This window comes from Lycium ferocissimum, chromosome 3 (assembly GCF_029784015.1).
Source record: "Lycium ferocissimum isolate CSIRO_LF1 chromosome 3, AGI_CSIRO_Lferr_CH_V1, whole genome shotgun sequence".
Taxonomy (NCBI): domain Eukaryota; kingdom Viridiplantae; phylum Streptophyta; class Magnoliopsida; order Solanales; family Solanaceae; genus Lycium; species Lycium ferocissimum.
The window spans coordinates 71381959-71401564 of NC_081344.1; the positions used below are offsets into that span (position 1 = coordinate 71381959).

The following is a 19606-nucleotide window of genomic DNA, read 5'->3' on the forward strand; positions in this document are numbered from 1 at the left end:
AAAAGGAAGGGGTAAGGCTGCTTACCCTCCCCCCCCCCCCCCCTCTCCTTCTTATTTTGGGTATGTTGTTGTAATAATCAAACAGGATGTTACAAGCTCTTTGCGCCATGTATCTAACCAGCTCGCATGGTTTACCGATATCAGAAGGATGATACAAAGTATAGAAAAGAGAGACATGCATCCCAAGATAACATATAACTCATCGTCACACAACTTTAGGTTTAAACACTCATAGAAACGACCAAATTGGGAAAATGTAAAACATCATAACTAGTTCTTGCTACTACTGAAATTGAAATTTGCACAATTGGTGCTCCTGAACAACAGTGAAGAACTAAACCCAACTCTCTTTTTAGCCAAATCAAATTGAAGCAAATTATCCTCTATTTGATGCCCACCAATCACAATACATTTTTTTGCGCGGAGTGCCCTTCTTTTGGGGTGGTCTTTAAATTTTGCCCCTCATATTTGTGGTCTTTAAATTATGCCCCTCCTATTGCTGGTCTTTAATTTTTGCCCTTTGCATTGCAACTTTGAGCTTTCGCGCCGAAATCATGAGGTTCTGAGTTCGAACCCCCGCTCAAGCATAAATTAAAAAAAAAAATCGCAAGACAAGGTTTGGGTCCCGTGTATGCCGGACCCGGCATACTTTTGTTAAGGAATTACAAATTTTATGCCGGACCCGGCATACTCATGCCTTATGGGGCGACTTGGCATAAGATATCGGTCAAGCATAACTTTGATAATTCCTTCACAAAGTTATGCCGGTGGGGCATACTTTAATGGGCAAACTTTATGCCGGACACTGCATAACTTTGTGAAGGAATTATCAAAGTTATGCCGACCCGGATATGCGATGCTGTCCGCCTAAGGCATAAGTATTCAAGAAAAAGTCGATTCTTCACATAATTTTTAACTACATGCCCATCTTAATTAAAATAAACGAGAATCCAAACTTAACAATAATATTAACACATCTCCGCCACGATTGACAACCTCATCATGAATTGCATTTGCACCAAAGATTCCGTACCATTTCCACCGAGCACAAGAGCATGTTTATTCGTCAAGAAGTAAATCTTAGATAAAGCCAAAGACAATAATTAAGTGTGTAAGTAAGCTAGCTATAGATAGTTAGTCAAGCACTCGAATGCTATCCACAATGTCGAAACTTTAGGTCCTCCACGTGATACACCTAGCAAGCTTCCACAAGAATGATGAATATTTTGAACCACTTTCTCGGGAAACTGGTAACAAAACATGCTATGACTTATCACTCAAATATTTATTTCTGTTAGGACCCGGCATAACTTTGATAATTCCTTCACAAAGTTATGCCGGTGGGGGCATACTTTTAATGGGCAAACTTTTATGCCGGATCCGGCATAACTTTGTGAAGGAATTATCAAAGTTATGCCGGACCCGGCATACTTATGCCAAGTCTGCCCACAAGGCATAAGTATGCCGGGTCCGGCATAACTTTGGTAATTCCTTCACAAGTGTATGCCGTTGGCGGCATAGCGAAATTTAAACTCTGCCTTGCGAATTTTTTTTAAAATTTTGACTGCGCGTGGGTTCGAACCTGGAACCTATGGGTGTTAGCCGAAGGGCAAAATTTAAACATTTCAAATATGAGGGGCAAAATTTAAAGACCACCCCAAAAGAAGGGCAATTCTGCGAGTTGCCGATCACAATAGATGTCCTGGGCTCAAGCCCACCATCCACAAAGCCCAAACACCAAACATCCACATTTTGGGCCTTAACCCGAACCATCGAATTCGACCCGAATATCCTCCAAAACACATCCTGTTTATGCAAAACCAAATCAATAGTGGGAACCGCCGGTCCAACGCGCGTGGTCGCAATCAGCTTGGCCGGAAAACACACGTCGAACGGCTTCACCGGAGTTGTCACTGTCAAATTCATCGCCTTCAAAGTTGTAGAAAATCAAAATTCGTTAGGATTTGATATTTTAATAATGTCAGGATATGATTTATAGTCAAATTTATATAGTAATACTTTTTCCAGTTTACAGTCAAAATAGGTGTTGTTCTATTATAAATAGAGGTACTGCTAGTTATTTTCATAGAGTGGAGATTGCGGAGAGCATTTAAATATTTAATGAGTTTACGAATACAATATTGGGAGAATATAATTACGCTCTATGTGTATTTTTATTGTAAATGTTTACGCCACGTAGCCCATACTTTGTGTATAAACACCCCATTTTCAACATATTTGTGTATGAACACCTTTTATACACTATTATGCACTTTATACGAGGTTAATACATTATGTATAATGATTCCCCCCGCCCCCAGAGTATAATGTTGTATAATATTGTATATTGAGCTACGTGGCGTAAATATTTTCAAAAGCTGTATATTTTTTAAAATTTCCCTAAATAAGCATGCTGCTAGATATATATTTTAAAAGTGTGCGAATCATTTGAGTTTATGAATAGAATATTTTCCTTCACCTTTGCTTCCGCCACAAACTTCTCTGTCACCACCTTGAACATCTCCGTCCACAACACCGTGTGTGGTGTCGACGTGCTAATCTTCGTCCCGCCGTACCCATTCTCCTTGTTGATTTTCAGCAGCGTTTGATTTAACGGCACGGATTTACCATTGATTTTCATCGAACTCACTCCAATGAAGTACTCACTGGACGGATACCTATAAGAATGTGTATCTAAGTATTCACTAACCACTTTTCTTACATTATAACTTTAGTATCCCAATCAATGAAATATCATGTTTATTTATTAAGTAAAATAAAGAACCCACAAAACTTCTTATAGTTTACCTAGGAAGTATGAAATTCATCTGTCACCTTTAAAATAACTCGCCTACAAAATCCATTAATGAAGACCTTTTATATATCTTTTAATAAAAGACCGCCTAGTGGACTGTTCACTTTGGAGAAATAATAAAGGAATTTTTACATAATCCATGAGGTGTTTAACTATAATAACTATATTTAAGAGGTGTTTAACTATAACAACTATATTTAACAAGGTGTTTAACTATAATAACTATATTTAAATTTTATTACAAACCGTCGCTATAAGGTATTTGTATTTACAGCTCGTAGCTATAAGGTATATGTGTTTGGCTGACTGTATTTTTTTGGGCAAACTAGATGTATTGGACTGTATGTGTTATTTGACTGATCTATATACATATGTATTTGGTTTACTGTATTTTGGAAAAGTAGAGTATGACTGTATGTGTTATTTGACTGATCTATATACATATATATTTGACTTATTGTATTTTGGAAAAGTAGAGTATGACTGTATGTGTTGTTTGACTGATCTATATACATATGTATTTGGCTTACTTGGAACTTTGAATACACATGAATCCACGCGAAACCGGTAAAACATAGCTACGAATTGTAATTACAAAATCAGTAGCTACGATTGGTTAAAAAACTAATAGTAGTTTATGTAAGTTACCCAATCACAAATGTTAGAAAAATGGAGTTTAATAAAGAATTGAGTAAACCATATAAATATCAGGAATACTACTCGTTGGACGAATACCTGTACGATAATATCACAGTTCCAACGTATGGATTTAACAGCATTGGAGTGTAAATCAATGATTTTGAAACATCAATTCTTGGTTGGAGGTAGTAAGGTCCGGCTGTGTTGAAAAATGCGACGCCGTTACTGTTGGTGGAACTAGGCAAGCAAACTGCGAATATTGCCAGAGAAGAGAAAGCTCTGCTTAGCTGAAATGGTAATGAATAGTTGAATCTTCCTAATGCGGCTACTCCGGTGACTCCTTTAGGGAGTCCCCTGAGTAGTTTTGTATTAGCACATGAAAGAACAAAATCTTTGATGAGCTCGAGTTTACAAGGATTCTGGCCGTCTGTGGTTGGTAATGCCAATCTGCACACGATGTTTATATCAAATTAATAAATACATATAACATGAGACAAAAAATAAAAATATAAAATGATAAACATTAAAGAAAATAATGCCAAACAAATCAAGATAAATGATGTAGTATATATTTTCATTATGAGCTGAGGGTCTCCCCGAAACAGCGTTTTTACCTTTTCAAGGTAGAGGTAAGGTGTGTGTACATATTACCCTCCCTAGACCCCACTTGTGGATTACACTAGATATGTTGTTGTTGTTATGATTTGATTTGGAGTTTGAAAGTTAAACATACTGATGTTAAGGATGAATTTGTATATAAAATGTATTTTTTAGACCAAGGGAGTAAGTCTTAAATAGTAAAGAAAAGCTATTTGACTCCTCAGATAGTAGTACTTTCACATAAGGCTCGTGTGTGACCGAGTTTTCAGGGAAATAGTTACACGAGTCATTGGAACAACCGGGACCGGGTTTCTTGTAACAATTGCCATAGATGCCGGTTTCAAGGGCAATGCAAAGGGTGTCGTTATAGAGAAGGTGCTTATAGGAGGTAGTGGCGGAGCCACACTATGCCGAGGGTGTTCATCCGAACCCCCTCGGCGGAAAAAAACACTGTTTTTATAAGGTTAAAATTATTTTTTATGTATATATAATAGATATTGAACCCCCTTAGGCTTCTTCGTATGTTTACTTTTTTATATTTTGAACCCTCTCGGCGGAAATCCTGGCTCCGCCACTGATAGGAGGAAGATTTGTAACGACGAGTACAGTCAGCCCAAGTCAGTGAAGCACCAAGGTCAAGATGTAAATTTGTGACTTGTAATGGAGTTTTGAGATAGAGCGAGAGAGAGTATAGATTTGTGGAGTTGTCTTTCCTTATATAGGAGTTAGAAATGCTTTTTGTGAAGAAACTGGAGAAGAAGAATGAAGAATAGTAAAGAGAAAGATGAAGGAAGTAATGAGTGTTAAAGATTTTGGCCTCTGCATGGCTAATTGCTTGGAGTTTTGCTAATTGGCTAGTTTAGTTCTATAGTAGAATGATGTACTGTTCTTGCTTCATTCACCTATATATAGAATGAGTTTAGGTATTCTCTATCTATCCACATGTGTTGGTTTAGGGTACAAGTACCCTCTTGCTAAACATTGTTCGAGCTTTTCGTGAGTTTATGACATGGGTTACTTTAATTTCGCCTTATTTAGTTATACACATCAGTTTCATTGAAATATCTACGAGATTTTATGGCTTATTTAGATTGATATGTATTATTAAAGGAAGTGACATATTTTTAGTGGTTCATTTATCTACGTAATGACGGCCACTTGCGAACATGCAAAAGCCTTTCCAAAATTAGAGTTGGAAGTGTCTGATAGAAACACTTTATCATGTATTCGTAGTGTTAAATCGAAACAAACCGTATTTCGAGTGTCTAAATGAAATTTACAGTTAAGATTAAGAGATTGTCGATGTATCCAACACAGTTTTGTGACAATAATTTTTTAAAGAAATTAAATATACAATTCAAGTCAGATAGTAGTAATGTGGATCTAGAGGCAACAGACACTTTATGCAAAAGTTCACACACCCGCATAATATTTTTTTTAAAAAAAAAAAATCAATGTTTAGATGTATAATAGATGGACACAAAGTGAAAACAATGTAAAGTAAACATTAATTTGAGCATCCTAGTTTTATTGAGGAAATAATTTGTTTAGTTGTTTCAAGCTTATCGCTAAACATAAAGTTCTTCCCTTTTGAATTGTTCTTGGAGGATCTTGTGCATAATGATGTTAGTACTAAGTCACTATCATGAATATTATATCACCCAAAGTACCCGCAAGGCCGAAAATAAAAAAAAAAGCAGAGGAAAAGAATTTACTTTTCGGAACCACCTGCTAGAAACTAACAAAACAAATGACATCAGGGCAAATCATTTTTCAAATGAACTATGAACCTCTAAAAAAAAAAAAAAAAGACTACTCGAAATTGAATTAAAATGCTAATTAGCTTTATTTATCGAGAAAAGCCGGATTTTAGTTCATCAAATATCCAAAACCATATAGGTAGGAACCACTTGCTAAGAAACTAACAAAACAAATGGCATCAGGGCAAATCATTTTTCAAATGAACTATGAACCTCGAAACAAAGAGAAAATAAAGAAAAGAAAAGAAGACCACTCGAAATTGAATAAAAATGCTAATTAGATTTAATTATCGAGAAAAGCCGGATTTTAGTTCATCAAATATCCAAAACCATATAGGTATCCATTTCTTTTTTCAAACAATGTACAAATCAGATACAATGCTGATATGATCACCTAAAAATCCAAAGAAGAACGAAAATAGCTACCATTGTAGTTCCATTTCCAAGAATTGGACATATTGAAGAAGAGAGAGTGGAGAAAGTCACAAAAAGAAGAAGAAAAACTTACCGTAACTCAAAAGTCAGAAATACAGCAACATTGAAGACAAACTCCAACCAAAGCAAAAATTTAAAACAATGATCAGAATTGAGGAGCAGTAACAACAGCCAGAAGCAGAGAGCGAGAAACGAGAAAGAAAATAGATATATTAATTGAGTAGATTCTAGAATCTGTGTGAAAATGGAAGAATCGTATATACCTAACCGAGTGACTTTAGTTCCAAATTTGCCCCAAATGAAACATGAAAATTACAATTGTTCCCCCGTTCGTCCTTCCCAACTCCCATTTCTATATATTAGTAATAAAATTAGTAAAATAAGCATTGCTGTGCACCATAAATGGATGTTGGCATTTCACACCCTGTTCATGACACAAAAGAATCTAGCCACATGCCTAACAGGTAGATGAAAAGAAAGTAGACAGCACAAACTGTACTATTATTACCGACTTCCTGGTAGCCAAAGATACATTACAGAAACAACTGCGGAAAAACTGCCAGAAATTGGATTATGGCATATGAAGCCTCAACATTCTACTGGCAATACTGGGAAAAAACATCCCTACTCGAGAATGTATTGAAAATTACAAAATACACACTGCAGTGAAGCACTAATTCACAACTCACATATTTCATCATCCCTACAGCTTTGAAGCTGCAGCGTCGTCTAAAAACCAAACCAATTCTCCTTCAGGTGAAACCATCTGCACAGGCAGCAAATCAGAACCGTCACTATCACCTAGCGATTTATGCACTACATCTGCCTTTCCAGCACCTGCTACTACAACAACAACAACAACAACAACCCAGTGAAATCCCACAACGTGGGGTCTGGGGAGGGTAGAGTGTACGCAGACCTTACTCCTACCAAGTTAGGACGGCTGTTTCCAAAAGACCCTCGGCTCAATAAAAAGCATAAAAAGAGGTCAGATAAGGCTAAGAGATTCAAAGCGATATGGACCAGCACCTGCTACTACAAGTGCGATATTTGCAGACGAGTTTATTACAGGAAATGTAAATGTAATCCTGTCCGATGGAGGTTTTGGAGAGTCCTTGATGAAGGTGACCCACTTCTCTTTCTCATGGACAAGAGGATGCCCAGGAAACAAGGATTCTACATGTCCATCTGGACCCATACCCAATAGCATCACATCAAATTTTGGAAATCCACTCTCTTTAGAGGTGTCTACAATATTGCTGTTAACTAAGTGCTTTAGACAAGTCTCATAATCATCTTGCTGCACCCTCTGCTGATAATGCCTCATTAATGGCATACACATGACCAGCAGGAATAGGTATCTGTCCAAGAGAAGTAAAGGCAGTAGACAGAGAGTTAAAGATGCGAAATGAGAATAATGATGATGTAGCCGCTATCATCATTCATAATAAGATCAAATAACGAAGGCAGTTCACATGTGAAGCAAGTATCTATCTATCTATATAGAAAAGGAGAGGCAAAAGAACGGTAGGATGACAAGTGTCATCACCACAAAAATCAGAATTTAAAAATAGAAAATGAAAAAATAAAAAATAAAACTGCAAGTGAACTAGATAATTATTTAAAAAAAGAAAGTAGATAATTTTTTTTCTTAAAAAAAAAAAAGTCACTGTAACCGTCTGTAACTCTTTTAATCAGACATCTCCTGTAGTAGTCACACCGCAAACTTCCTTTTTCCCCCTACAATTAGATCATCGTAATATTCTTTTGCGAATTTCCTCATCTTCCAATATAAGTGCTTTATGAATTCAGACGTTTTAGGAGAAGCAATTGGCTCGTTTGCAAATACTAATTTTTATTTGCATTGATAGTCTCTTTGAAGCAAAATTGATAAATATCACTATCAAAGGAGGCATTTGTAGTTTCTTTTCAGCAAAATTACAAAAAAGAATTTCATCTCTTCATCCTTGGAAGGTTTAGAGACTCTCAGTGGCAGCAACCACACAGAGACAAAAAGACAATGCTTACTTGAGGTATCCTCAACATGTTTTCCACCAGCATATATAGCTTTTCTTAAAAGATTAATTTAGTCATTTTATGCTTATACTTTTAGTTTGTTGTTGGTTACTACATCAAGGTTGTATTTTGTTTTATGATTTCTTGAGTTAGTACATTTGGATAAGAGTATGAAATCTAAGCAAAGGAAATGGAATGTTTAATCTGGAGTAATAGTTTACTCTTTCAGTTACGAAATTTTAGGTCTTCAAGCATTACTTGGAAGCTTTCTAGCCAAAAGCCAATTAAATAGAAAGTAGTAACGACGTCAACAACAACATAATGGGATGGACATGATGGATACTACAAAACACTACATGCTTTTGGAGGTGCTGGATGCGATGAAGGTAACTAAAATAGATCAATTACGTTCTTAATATAATTCTCTTTCGTTGTTTTTCACAATTATTTTTCTTAACTAAAATAGATCAATTACGTTCTTAATATAATTTTGCTCGCAACCATCTTCATTTTAGATGCTTTGTGCTTTAGAGCTGGCCGGACTGCCAAATAAGATGTCAAGGCAAGCCCATTGAACTTGCTGGAGTTAGCGAAGAGCACTGAGAGTGAGTAGGTCAAGATTGAGGGTGCAATTCAAACCAACTTATAAGGGAATTCAGCAAAGTCAATATTAAGTTCAAGTGGCCAATTGATATTACCAGCAGCTCTATGAGGTAGTGAGTTGGCCAATTGCGCTCATTAAATTTTACAACATGCACAATTGACAATTGTGCTTAAGCTATGTTGAACTACTTCTCAATTGATCCTCTTAACACTTAACCCCACTAAACTCCTCTAGCTACAAAAGCTCTCCAAATCATTCTCATCAAGAAATCTTTACAATTTTAGATGTTTGAAGTATTTTTCTAATAAACAACAACATGCCCTAATCCCACAAGTGGGACCTTACCCCTACCTTTGTGGCTTGTTTCTGATAGATCCTCGGCTCAAAGGAAGTAATCCAAACGATAATGAAAGGAAAATAACAACAGCTAAAGGCAGACACACAAAGCAAATAAAGTAATAATAGTAGTAAGAAATGGAGTTTGCTAATACTTGATCATTATTCATAATACTAGTTTCATGAGGCCCGGGCTTCTTTAACATTTTAACTTTCAATGTTAACGAAATTATTTACTTCAACTCATATGTAGAGCCAACATATGAAATTTATGGGTTCTGAATTCTTATTTTTAAGTTATTCATAACTAAATTAATAACTTATCGTTTAAATACAAAGTTTGTGGACCAAAGCTACTGGGTTCGATCGAAACCGTTGTCGACACTCTAGCTCCGCGGAGCTTCAAATTCATTTTGTGCTTATCTTAAACTCATTTAAGATTTTAACCCCACAAGTGGGGTTATTTTGAGATAAAGGAGTAAAAATAAGTTAATAAGGAGCAAAAAAATAAATTCATAAAAAGTTACTATAACATTAACCAATGACAAAGGCCCAAGTGAAATGTCATTTAAAAAAAAAAATTGTAAAAGTAAGAATATGCAATAAGAAAAAAAAAGACACAAAAATAAAATCATAAAAAGTTACTATTACATTAACCAATCACAAAGGCCCAAGTGAAATGTCATAAAAAAAAGAAAAAAGAAAAAAGAAATAATTGTAAAAGTAAGAATATGCAATAAGGAAAAAGACATAAAAGCCACATGTAAAAGCTTCATTAGATTAAAGTTCAATGTGAGGACTACAACACTTTTGATTCCCACTTATATATAGTAGTAATAAATCCCCCACAAAAATAAAAGGGGACATGCTCCATTATTTAAAATCATTTATACACGCGTATTCATTTAACTGCGATGTACGGATAAGTCCGATGTGAAATACACTTGCATTAAATAAGTCAATCTTTGTTGTTCATTATGAAAAAAAAAAAAAAAAAATCTATTTATTAAAGTTCATGCATAATTCGAGTGTGAAATAACTGTGCCATATGGTTTGGATTGTTAAAAGGTGAATTTTCAACACAGTAAATCAAATTAAAAGGGATCTTAATGAACTCAGAGCAGAAGTTATCAGTGAATGTACTTAATAAAAGAGATTCTTGAGAGACCTCCCCTCATACACACAAAAGTCTAAAGTCCACTTCCAACTGTGGACTTACAACACTTACTTGCAAGGATGTATTAGTGATCATAGAAGTATAAAATTCAATCTAGGTAACTAGTGTTGCTTTTCTATCAAATAACAAGAGAGGGGATTAAGGTGCGAGCAAGCTGCCCCGACACCACGGTTATCAATTAGAAAAAAAAAAAAAAAACAAGAGAGGCGATCAGCTTTTTGTGGGAACAGAAGATGGGCTGAGTTTCATTTCCAAAGTGAAAAAGCTAAAACTGATAAATGGTTAATTTTGCACATATGTATTTGACTTGCTGTCACCTGTATCCTCACGAAACCGATAAATACAGCTACCAATTCTAATTACAAAAACAATAGCTAGGATTTATTAGAAACCTAAAAACTATAGTAGTTTATGTAAGTTACCCCATAATAAATGTTAGAAAAATGGAGTTTAATAAAGAATTGATATTACTCGTTGGACGAATACCTGTACGATAATATCACCGTTCCAACGTATGGATTTAACAGCATTGGAGTGTAAATCAATGATTTTGAAACATCAATTCCTGGTTGGAGGTAGTAAGATCCGGCTGTATTGAAAAATGCGACGCCGTTGCTGGTGGTGGAACTAGGCAAGCAAACTGCGAATATTGCCGGAGAAGAGAAAGCTCTGCTTAGCTGAAATGGTAATGAATAGTTGAATCTTCCTAATGCGGCTACTCCGGTGACTCCTTTAGGGAGTCTCCTGGGTAGTTTTGTATTAGCACATGAAAGAACAAAATCTTTGATGAGCTCGAGTTTACTAGATATACTGATTGAGTAGATTCTAGAATCTGTGTGAAAATGGAAGAATCGTATATACCTAGCAGAGTGACTTTAGTTCCAAATTTGCCCCAAATGAAACATGAAAATTACAATTGTTCCCCTGTTCGTCCTTCCCAACTCTCATTTCTATATATTAGTAATAAAATTAGTAAAATAAGCATTGCTGTGCACCATAAATGGATGTTGGCATTTCACACCCTGTTCATGACACAAAAGAATCTAGCCACATGCCTAACAGGTAGATGAAAAAGAAAGTAGACAGCACAAACTGTACTATTATTACCGACTTCCTGGTAGCCAAAGATACATTACAGAAACAACTGGAAAACTGCCAGAAATTGGATTATGGCATATGAAGCCTCAACATTCTACTGGCTATACTGGGAAAAACATCCCTACTCGAGAATGTATTGTCTCAAAATACACACTGCAGTGAAGGACTAATTCACAACTCACATATTTCATCATCCCTACAGCTTTGAAGCTGCAGCTCTAAAAACCAAACCAATTCTCCTTCAGGTGAAACCATCTGCACAGGCAGCAAATCAGAACCGTCACTATCACCTAGCGATTTATGAATATCTGCCTTCAGCACCTGCTACTACAAGTGCGATATTTGCAGACGAGTTTATTACAGGAAATGTAAATGTAATCCTGTCCAATGGAGGTTTTGGAGAGTCCTTGATGAAGGTGACCTACTTCTCTTTCTCATGGACAAGAAGGAAACAAGGATGCTACATGTCCATCTGGACTCATACCCAATAGCATCACATCAAATTTTGGAAATCCACTCTCTTAGAGATGTCTACAATATTGCTGTTAACTAAGTGCTTTAGGCAAGTCTCATAATCATCTGCTGCACCCTCTGCTGATAATGCCTCATTAATGGCATACACATGACCAGCAGGAATAGGTATCTGTCCAAGAGAAGTAAAGGCGGTAGACAGAGTTAAAGATGTGAAATGAGAATAATGATGATGTAACAGCTATCATCATTCATAATAAGATCAAATAACGAAGGCGCGCAGTTCACATGTGAAGCAAGTATCTATCTATCTATATAGAAAAGGAGAGGCAAAAGAATGGTAGGATGACACGTGTCATCACCACAAAAATCAGAATTTAAAAATAGAAAATAAAAAAATAAAAAATAAAACTGCAAGTGAACTAGATAATTATTTAAAAAAAGAACGTCTCCTGTAGTAGTTACACTGCAAACTTCCTTTTCCCCCCTACAATTAGATCATCGTAATATTCTTTTGCGAATTTCCTCATCTTCCAATATAAGTGCTTTATGAATTCAGACGTTTTAGGAGAAGCAATTGGCTCGTTTGCAAATACTAATTTTTATTTGCATTGATAGTCTCTTTGAAGCAAAATTGATAAATATCACTATCAAAGGAGGCATTTTGTAGTTTCTTTTCAGCAAAATTACAAAAAAATTTCATCTCTTCATCCTTGGAAGGTTTAGAGACTCTCAGTGGCAGCAACCACACAGAGACAAAAAGACAATGCTTACTTGAGGATCCTCAACATGTTTTCCACCAGCATATATAGCTTTTCTTAAAAGATTAATTTAGTCATTTTATGCTTATACTTTTAGTTTGTTGTTGGTTACTACATCAAGGTTGTATTTTGTTTTATGATTTCTTGAGTTAGTACATTTGGATTTGAAATCTAAGCAAAGGAAATGGAATGTTTAACCTGGAGTAATAGTTTACTCTTTCAGTTACGAAATTTTAGGTCTTCAAGCATTACTTGGAAGCTTTCTGCCAAAAGCCAATTAAATAGAAAGTAGTAACGACGTCAACAACAACATAATGGGATGAACATGATGGATACTACGAAACACTACATGCTTTTGGAGGTGCTGGATGCGATGAAGGTAACTAAAATAGATCAATTACGTTCTTAATATAATTCTCTTTCGTTGTTTTTCACAATTATTTTCCTTAACTAAAATAGATCAATTACGTTCTTAATATAATTTTGCTCGCAACCATCTTCATTTTAGATGCTTTGTGCTTTAGAGCTGGCCGGACTGCCAAATAAGATGTTAAGGCAAGCCCATTGAACTTGCTGGAGGTAGCAAAGAGCACTGAGCGTGAGTAGGTCAAGATTGAGGGTGCAATTCAAACCCACTTAGAAGGGAATTCAGCAAAGTCAATATTAAGTTCAAGTGGCCAATTGATATTACCAGCAGCTCTATGAGGTAGTGAGTTGGCCAATTGCGCTCATTAAATTTTACAACATGCACAATTGACAATTGTTTAAGCTATGTTGAACTACTTCTCAATTGATCCTCTTAACACTTAACCCCACTAAACTCCTCTAGCTAGAAAAGCTCTCCAAATCATTCTCATCAAGAAATCTTTACAATTTTAGATGTTTGAAGTATTTTTCTAATAAACAACAACATGCCCTAATCCCACAAGTGGGACCTTACCCCCCCTACCTTTGTGTATTTAGATTGAATTATTGAAAATCCTCGGAAAGGTAATCCAAACGATAATGAAAGGAAAATTGGATTAAAAAATTACACACAAAGCAAATAAAGCAATAATAGTAGTAAGAAATGGAGTTTGCTAATACTTGATCATTATTCATAATACTAGTTTCATGAGGCCCGGGCTTCTTAAACATTTTAACTTTCAATGTTAACGAAATTATTTACTTCAATTCAGATGTAGAGCCAACATATGAAATTTACGGAATTCTTATTTTTAAGTTAGAACTAAATTAATAACTTATCGTTTAAATACAAAGTTTGTGAAGCTACGGGTTCGATCGAAAGTTGTCGATACTCTATGGGGCTTCAAATTCATTTTGCGCTTATCTTAAACTCATTTAAGATTTTAATAATGTATTTTATTTTCACATGTATTAACAAAACTCATGTTTTCATCTTCTAAAATCATCTAACACAACAACAAAAATCCCACAAGTGGGGTTATTTTGAGATAAAGGAGTAAAAATAAGTTAATAAGGAGCAAAAAAATAAATTCATAAAAAGTTATTATAACATTAACCACAAGTGAAATGTCATTTAAAAAAAAAAAAAAATGTAAAAGTAAGAATATGCAATAAGAAAAAAAAAGACACAAAAATAAAATCATAAAAAGTTACTATTACATTAACCAATTACAAAGGCCCAAGTGAAATGTCATAAAAAAAAAAAAGAAAAAAAAAAGGGGAATAATTGTAAAAGTAAGAATATGCAATAAGGAAAAAGACACAAAAGCCACATGTAAAAGCTTCATTAGATTAAAGTTCAATGTGAGGACTACAAAACTTTTGATTCCCACTTATATAGTAATAACATCCAAATCCCCCACAAAAATAAAAGGGACCTGCTCCATTGTTTAAAATCATTTATACACGCGTATTCATTTAACTTAACGGAGAAGTCCGATGTGAAATACACTTGCATTAAATAAGTCAATCTTTGTTGTTCATTATGAAAAAAAAAATCTATTTATTAAAGTTCATGTATAATTCGAGTGTGAAATAACTGTGCCATATGGTTTGGATTGTTAAAAGGTGAATTTTCAACACAGTAAATCAAATTAAAAGGGATCTTAATGAACTCAGAGCAGAAGTTATCAGTGAATGTACTTAATAAAAGAGATTCTTGAGAGACCTCCCCCTCATACACACACAAAAGTCTAAAGTCCACTTCCAACTGTGGACTTACAACACTTGCAAGGATGTATTAGTGATCATAGAAGTATAAAATTCAATCTAAGGTAACTAGTGTTGCTTTTCTATCAAATAACAAGAGGGGATTGTGCGAGCAATGCCCCGACACCAAGTTATCAATTAGAATAATAAAAAAAAACAAGAGAGGCGATCAGCTTTTTGTGGGAACAGAAGATGGGCTGAGTTTCATTTCCAAAGTGAAAAAGCTAAAACTGATAAATGGTTAATTTTGCACAATAGCTTTGCACATGATTAACCGAGAGCGCCCAAAAATAGGGTCAAACTATAAGGAGCTAAAGCCAAATGCCACACCCAAGGGGTGAATAGGGGTATCGGTTGCACGGCTCAAGGTTTTTCAGTACACCAAATGCTTCACCCCTACACTTCAGTGGTAGGTTCCGCTTCCCACTAATTTACCAGAAAGCTTTTGGCGAGCACTAGTTTTTCCTCGTATGACAGTTAGTTTTTTCCTTGCTCCAACTTCTGCACTATAAGTACTACTGAAGGTGTCTACAGTCATTTTAGCCCCTTGCAAAGCATATGTTGATCTGTAAATCACAGTAGAAATTGTGTAATTCTCAAACGTAAACGTGAGAAAGCAAACAGCCCACACCTCCACTCCTGTCCCAAGTACATAGAAGGAGAAAGGGGAAGACTGTCTTTGTTTCTGCATTTCCATCTTCTACAATGTCAAATACCAACCAACAATTTGCGTCACCACATGTTCAATCAAACAACATTGGCTGCATTGCTCTATCTAAGAACAGGCATCTGGCTCTGGTTGCACCTTAGCAAAAGGATATTTACTTCCCTTTAGTTTTTTGAATATTAAAAGTCCGTAGATCATTAAATTGAATCTTCAGAGGTCAGAAACTCAAAAATATCCTGACTGACCAGATGGTGCAACAGATCACTAAGATCAAAATTTTCTCTAATAAGAAAGATTATCCTATCTGGTTAGCTGATGAGAGTGGGGATTTCACTTGCAAATCGGCTTCAAGGGTTACTAGAAGCCAAAGGAGCATGTCTCTTACCACTAAGAAGATATGGCATCCTAAACTCCCCTTTAAAGTTTCCTTCTTTATGCTAAGGGCTCTTAATAATAGACTCCCTACTGAACATCTTATTTCATAAAAAAAAATAATAATAATAGACTCCCTACTGATGGTAAGATCCAAAAATCTGGGGTTCAAGGCCCTTCAATATGTGACTGTTGCAGCAATAATCAAAAGCAGGAAAATGTTGATCACTTGTTCTGTCAAGGGGAAATGAAGCAGTTGTGGCAAATTTTTTGTAACGGGGCTGGAATTCCTTGCCATAGGAATTCCAGCCCCATGGCAAGGAATTCCTTGCCATACCCTCCCCAGACCCCACATTGTGGGATTCATTGGGTATGTTGTTGTTTTTGTTTGGCTGGAATTCCTTGTCATCACCAAACTGTTAGGACCATGGCTATACAGTGGTGGCTCACCAAGCCTAAAAATATGATCCATGATCTCCTCCTGTAGTGCACTCCTCCAATCATTCGTTGGGACATTTGGAAGAGTAGATGCTCTAAAAAGTTTGCAGACTGGTTAACTTGGTTTTGAGAAGCAAATTTCCTCAAATGGAAGCCTATTCCAAGTGCGAAGATATTTATGATAAAGTGGAAGGGGTTCAACCTCAACTGGACATCAAGATCATCAAATTGTACAGACCAATCTCTTAACACTCTGAAGCTTAACACTGACTGTTAGGTAATCCGGAAGAAGCAGCACGTGGTGGTATCCTCAGAGACTACAGGGACAGGATAATCATGGCTTTCTTTTCTTTCTTTGGCACTTGCAGTAACAACAAGTCTTAGACCCTTCTCTTTTAAAAGGACTCCGATTGTGCATAGATAATGGGTACAACAACATTACTCTTGAAACTGACTCCAAACTACTGGTTAATATGATCCAGGGAAGCAATAAAGCCCAGAATTACCTCAAAGACGATATGGAGAAAATTCAAAATATTATGAAGCAGAGACAGACTCAAGTTCATCACTGCTATCGGGAAGCAAACTTTGTGGCTGACACACTTGCCAACATTGGAATTGAGCCTAAGCTAGAGAGGTTCTTAACACAAGCTATAGATTTTCCAAGGAAAGCTAAAGCTTCATTAAAGAATGATCAAAGCGGTTATGTCCACTTCATGCTCAAAACTAAGAAAGGCTACTTCACTTTTTTTTTTAATGACGAGAATCCGCAGCCGCTACCCTTCGGGTACACACAAGGTAAATCCTGCTCCTGTGCAATAGCCCGCAAACCACACAGAAGATATTACCCACACTAGGCGAGAGCCCCGCGCGAGCTCGAACTCGATAAAGCAAATAATTGTAGGAGGTAAGGGTTTTCGAACCTGAGACCTCCACTATGGAAGCCCCATGCTCAACCAACTGAGCCACCCTTGCGGGTAAGGCTGCTTCACTTTTGTTAATGACTAAGTTCCTTTTCAGTTACTCTAAGCTAGTTCTCTTTTGCTTATTCAAATCATTTGTAAGAGAGGAGTCCTCTCACTTTACCTTATGGTCAGAACATCTTCACTCAAGAGTTAGCCTCCTTACTCTACATGTAATTTTGTAGGCTAAGGTTTATGTCCTCGGAGGTATTCTTTTGGGTTATTGAATAGACGGGTAGAGGTCATGCCAAAACCCCAATACCACATGGGAGTGTAACCCGGGTTGTGGCTTGAATTAAAACCAAAAAAAAAAAAAAAAGAGGTGCTTCTCTTAACGACGAGAAATCTAATGTAAATATAATTCCATTTTAACGAGACCATCAGATCATTTTAATCCTCACTGATGCATTGGCAGGCTTTAACTTAGCTTCTCTTTTTAAATTGTTGTGTCCGGGCTAGCTTGCTCACTTGCATATACTATGGGGACCTGATTGAACAGATGAAAAGAAATCACTACTGCAATAAACCTACTGCGTCTCACATTTTTGACCAGCCAAATAAGTAAAAGATCACAATAGCTGGGATGAACAATAAATATTCAGATGACAGTTGAAAAATAAGAGGTAGAAAACTAATGAAGATACCACACACTGTGAGGGCATTAAAATCAATACATTGTAGAAAATCAAATATACCTTGGATAGAAAAGCATCATAAGCAAGCAAATAATTGCTGTCAGTATGATCCTTTGGTACAACTCTCTCATCCACCCAGAAAACATACCACTTCGACCAATCTATCGAATCAATATACGGTGGCTCCACCAATTTCCTGTACTCCAAAAAAACATAAGTAATTAATCAAACATCCAAACCATCCCCGAAAACCTTAAAAAACGAAAAGAGAATTAATAATTTACCTAAGAGACTTACTAAGAGAACCACCGGAAACAACCACAGTAAAAGCATCTCTCTCTTTGCAAAATTTCTCGGATAAATCAGTTGTGTACTTGGCTAAAGACACAGCAAGTTCATAAAGAGGCTAGGCGCAGTGCGCACTCTGTCATGTTTTGTTATTATACTAGATGGAGGTTGCCCGTGCAAGCACGAGCCCAATATTTTTCGATATGTATCTTGCAAAATTGTTTTTGAATAAAGTTTCAGTTATGGTTACTTATGCACTGGTGTGAATTTGTGTGTGAATGTAGTTTTAAGCTTATCAACACATATATAAGTAACTGGTGTGAATTTGTTTGTGAATGTAGTTTTAAGCTTATCAACACATATATAAGTAACTGGTGTGAATTTGTGTGTGAATGTAGTTTTAAGCTTATCAACACATATGTAAAGGCAGGCAAAGAAGGTATTTCGTAGCTAAAGCATATTGTTTAAGCTGTTTGATATATACACACACATCCAGGATTACACCGTTTATATACGCATTATTTACATATTGAAAGAAGTTGGTATCGGCAGTTGCTATCGTTGTAGCTGTGGTGCTGTGGTTGATAGAATACTTGTAGAGACAAAAAAAAAACCTGCACAATTGGTGAGTAATGTTAACAATAAACATTTGCCTAAGTGCTCGGTGAAGGAAAAAAGAAGCATATAGACATTAACATGTTCTTTCATGTTAAATCCTTAGGGAAGTTCTTAGAAGCTGACAAAGCTAGTAATAAAATGCATTCCGTGTATCTGTATGTATATCAATATTACTGAAGTAATTCTGATATCATGGGAATTAAAGTAGTATTAATGAATCTTTATTACATCAAGTTTTGCTATTGAAAAAAGCAAGAACATTTCAATAGGAAATCCAACAGTGAGAATTATCACTTAAAAGAAAAGTTTTTCATTTTGGGTTTACCGAATTATCACTCAAAATATATAGTCCAGTACTGTAAAATAATTGCTCAAATTCGTTAGCACTCAGTTGTGAATGAAACACAGTAGCTCTGTACGCCATTCGGATATAAACAGTTTCTGTGGTAATGTAAGCTCTAAATTCGTCACCAATGCTCAAAGTAACTAAACTTCCCTTTACAAAACTCTAAAATACAGAAAGTTAGCTTTAAAATGTATTTTCTTTCCATAACTAAAATTTAGTTCTGTAATACGATGAGATGGAATGAAGTAGAACCTTCTGTGTGTCTTGAAAAAATAAGAGAAGGAATGGAAGATGCAATGACAAAATTGTCCTCTAAGTAACCTTTACAAAATATACTTCATATAGACAACCATAAAGGTGGGTGTTAAATATGCAACTATTTGTTAGAATTTG

General features: G+C 35.8%; 2 protein-coding genes across 2 annotated transcripts; both read right to left on the bottom strand.

Annotated features, from left to right (window-relative positions):
• Positions 1 to 270: 270 nt before the first annotated feature.
• LOC132049068 (probable aspartic proteinase GIP1) lies at positions 271 to 6783 on the bottom strand. The gene is made up of 7 exons (XM_059439727.1): positions 6758 to 6783; positions 4584 to 4803; positions 4272 to 4432; positions 3536 to 3901; positions 2480 to 2666; positions 1697 to 1929; positions 271 to 409 (listed from the first exon to the last, which is right to left on the bottom strand). The coding sequence occupies exons 1-7, from the start codon at positions 6781 to 6783 to the stop codon at positions 271 to 273; spliced, it is 1332 nt and encodes a 443-aa protein (XP_059295710.1).
• On the bottom strand, positions 6719 to 19291 carry LOC132049069 (probable 6-phosphogluconolactonase 4, chloroplastic). Its single transcript, XM_059439728.1, is given in 6 exon segments — positions 6719 to 7086; positions 7279 to 7546; positions 7548 to 7610; positions 18022 to 18157; positions 18246 to 18367; positions 19193 to 19291. Coding segments are annotated over 6 exon segments (822 nt in total). The 3' UTR covers positions 6719 to 6952.
• Between the last annotated feature and the right edge of the window lie 315 nt (positions 19292 to 19606).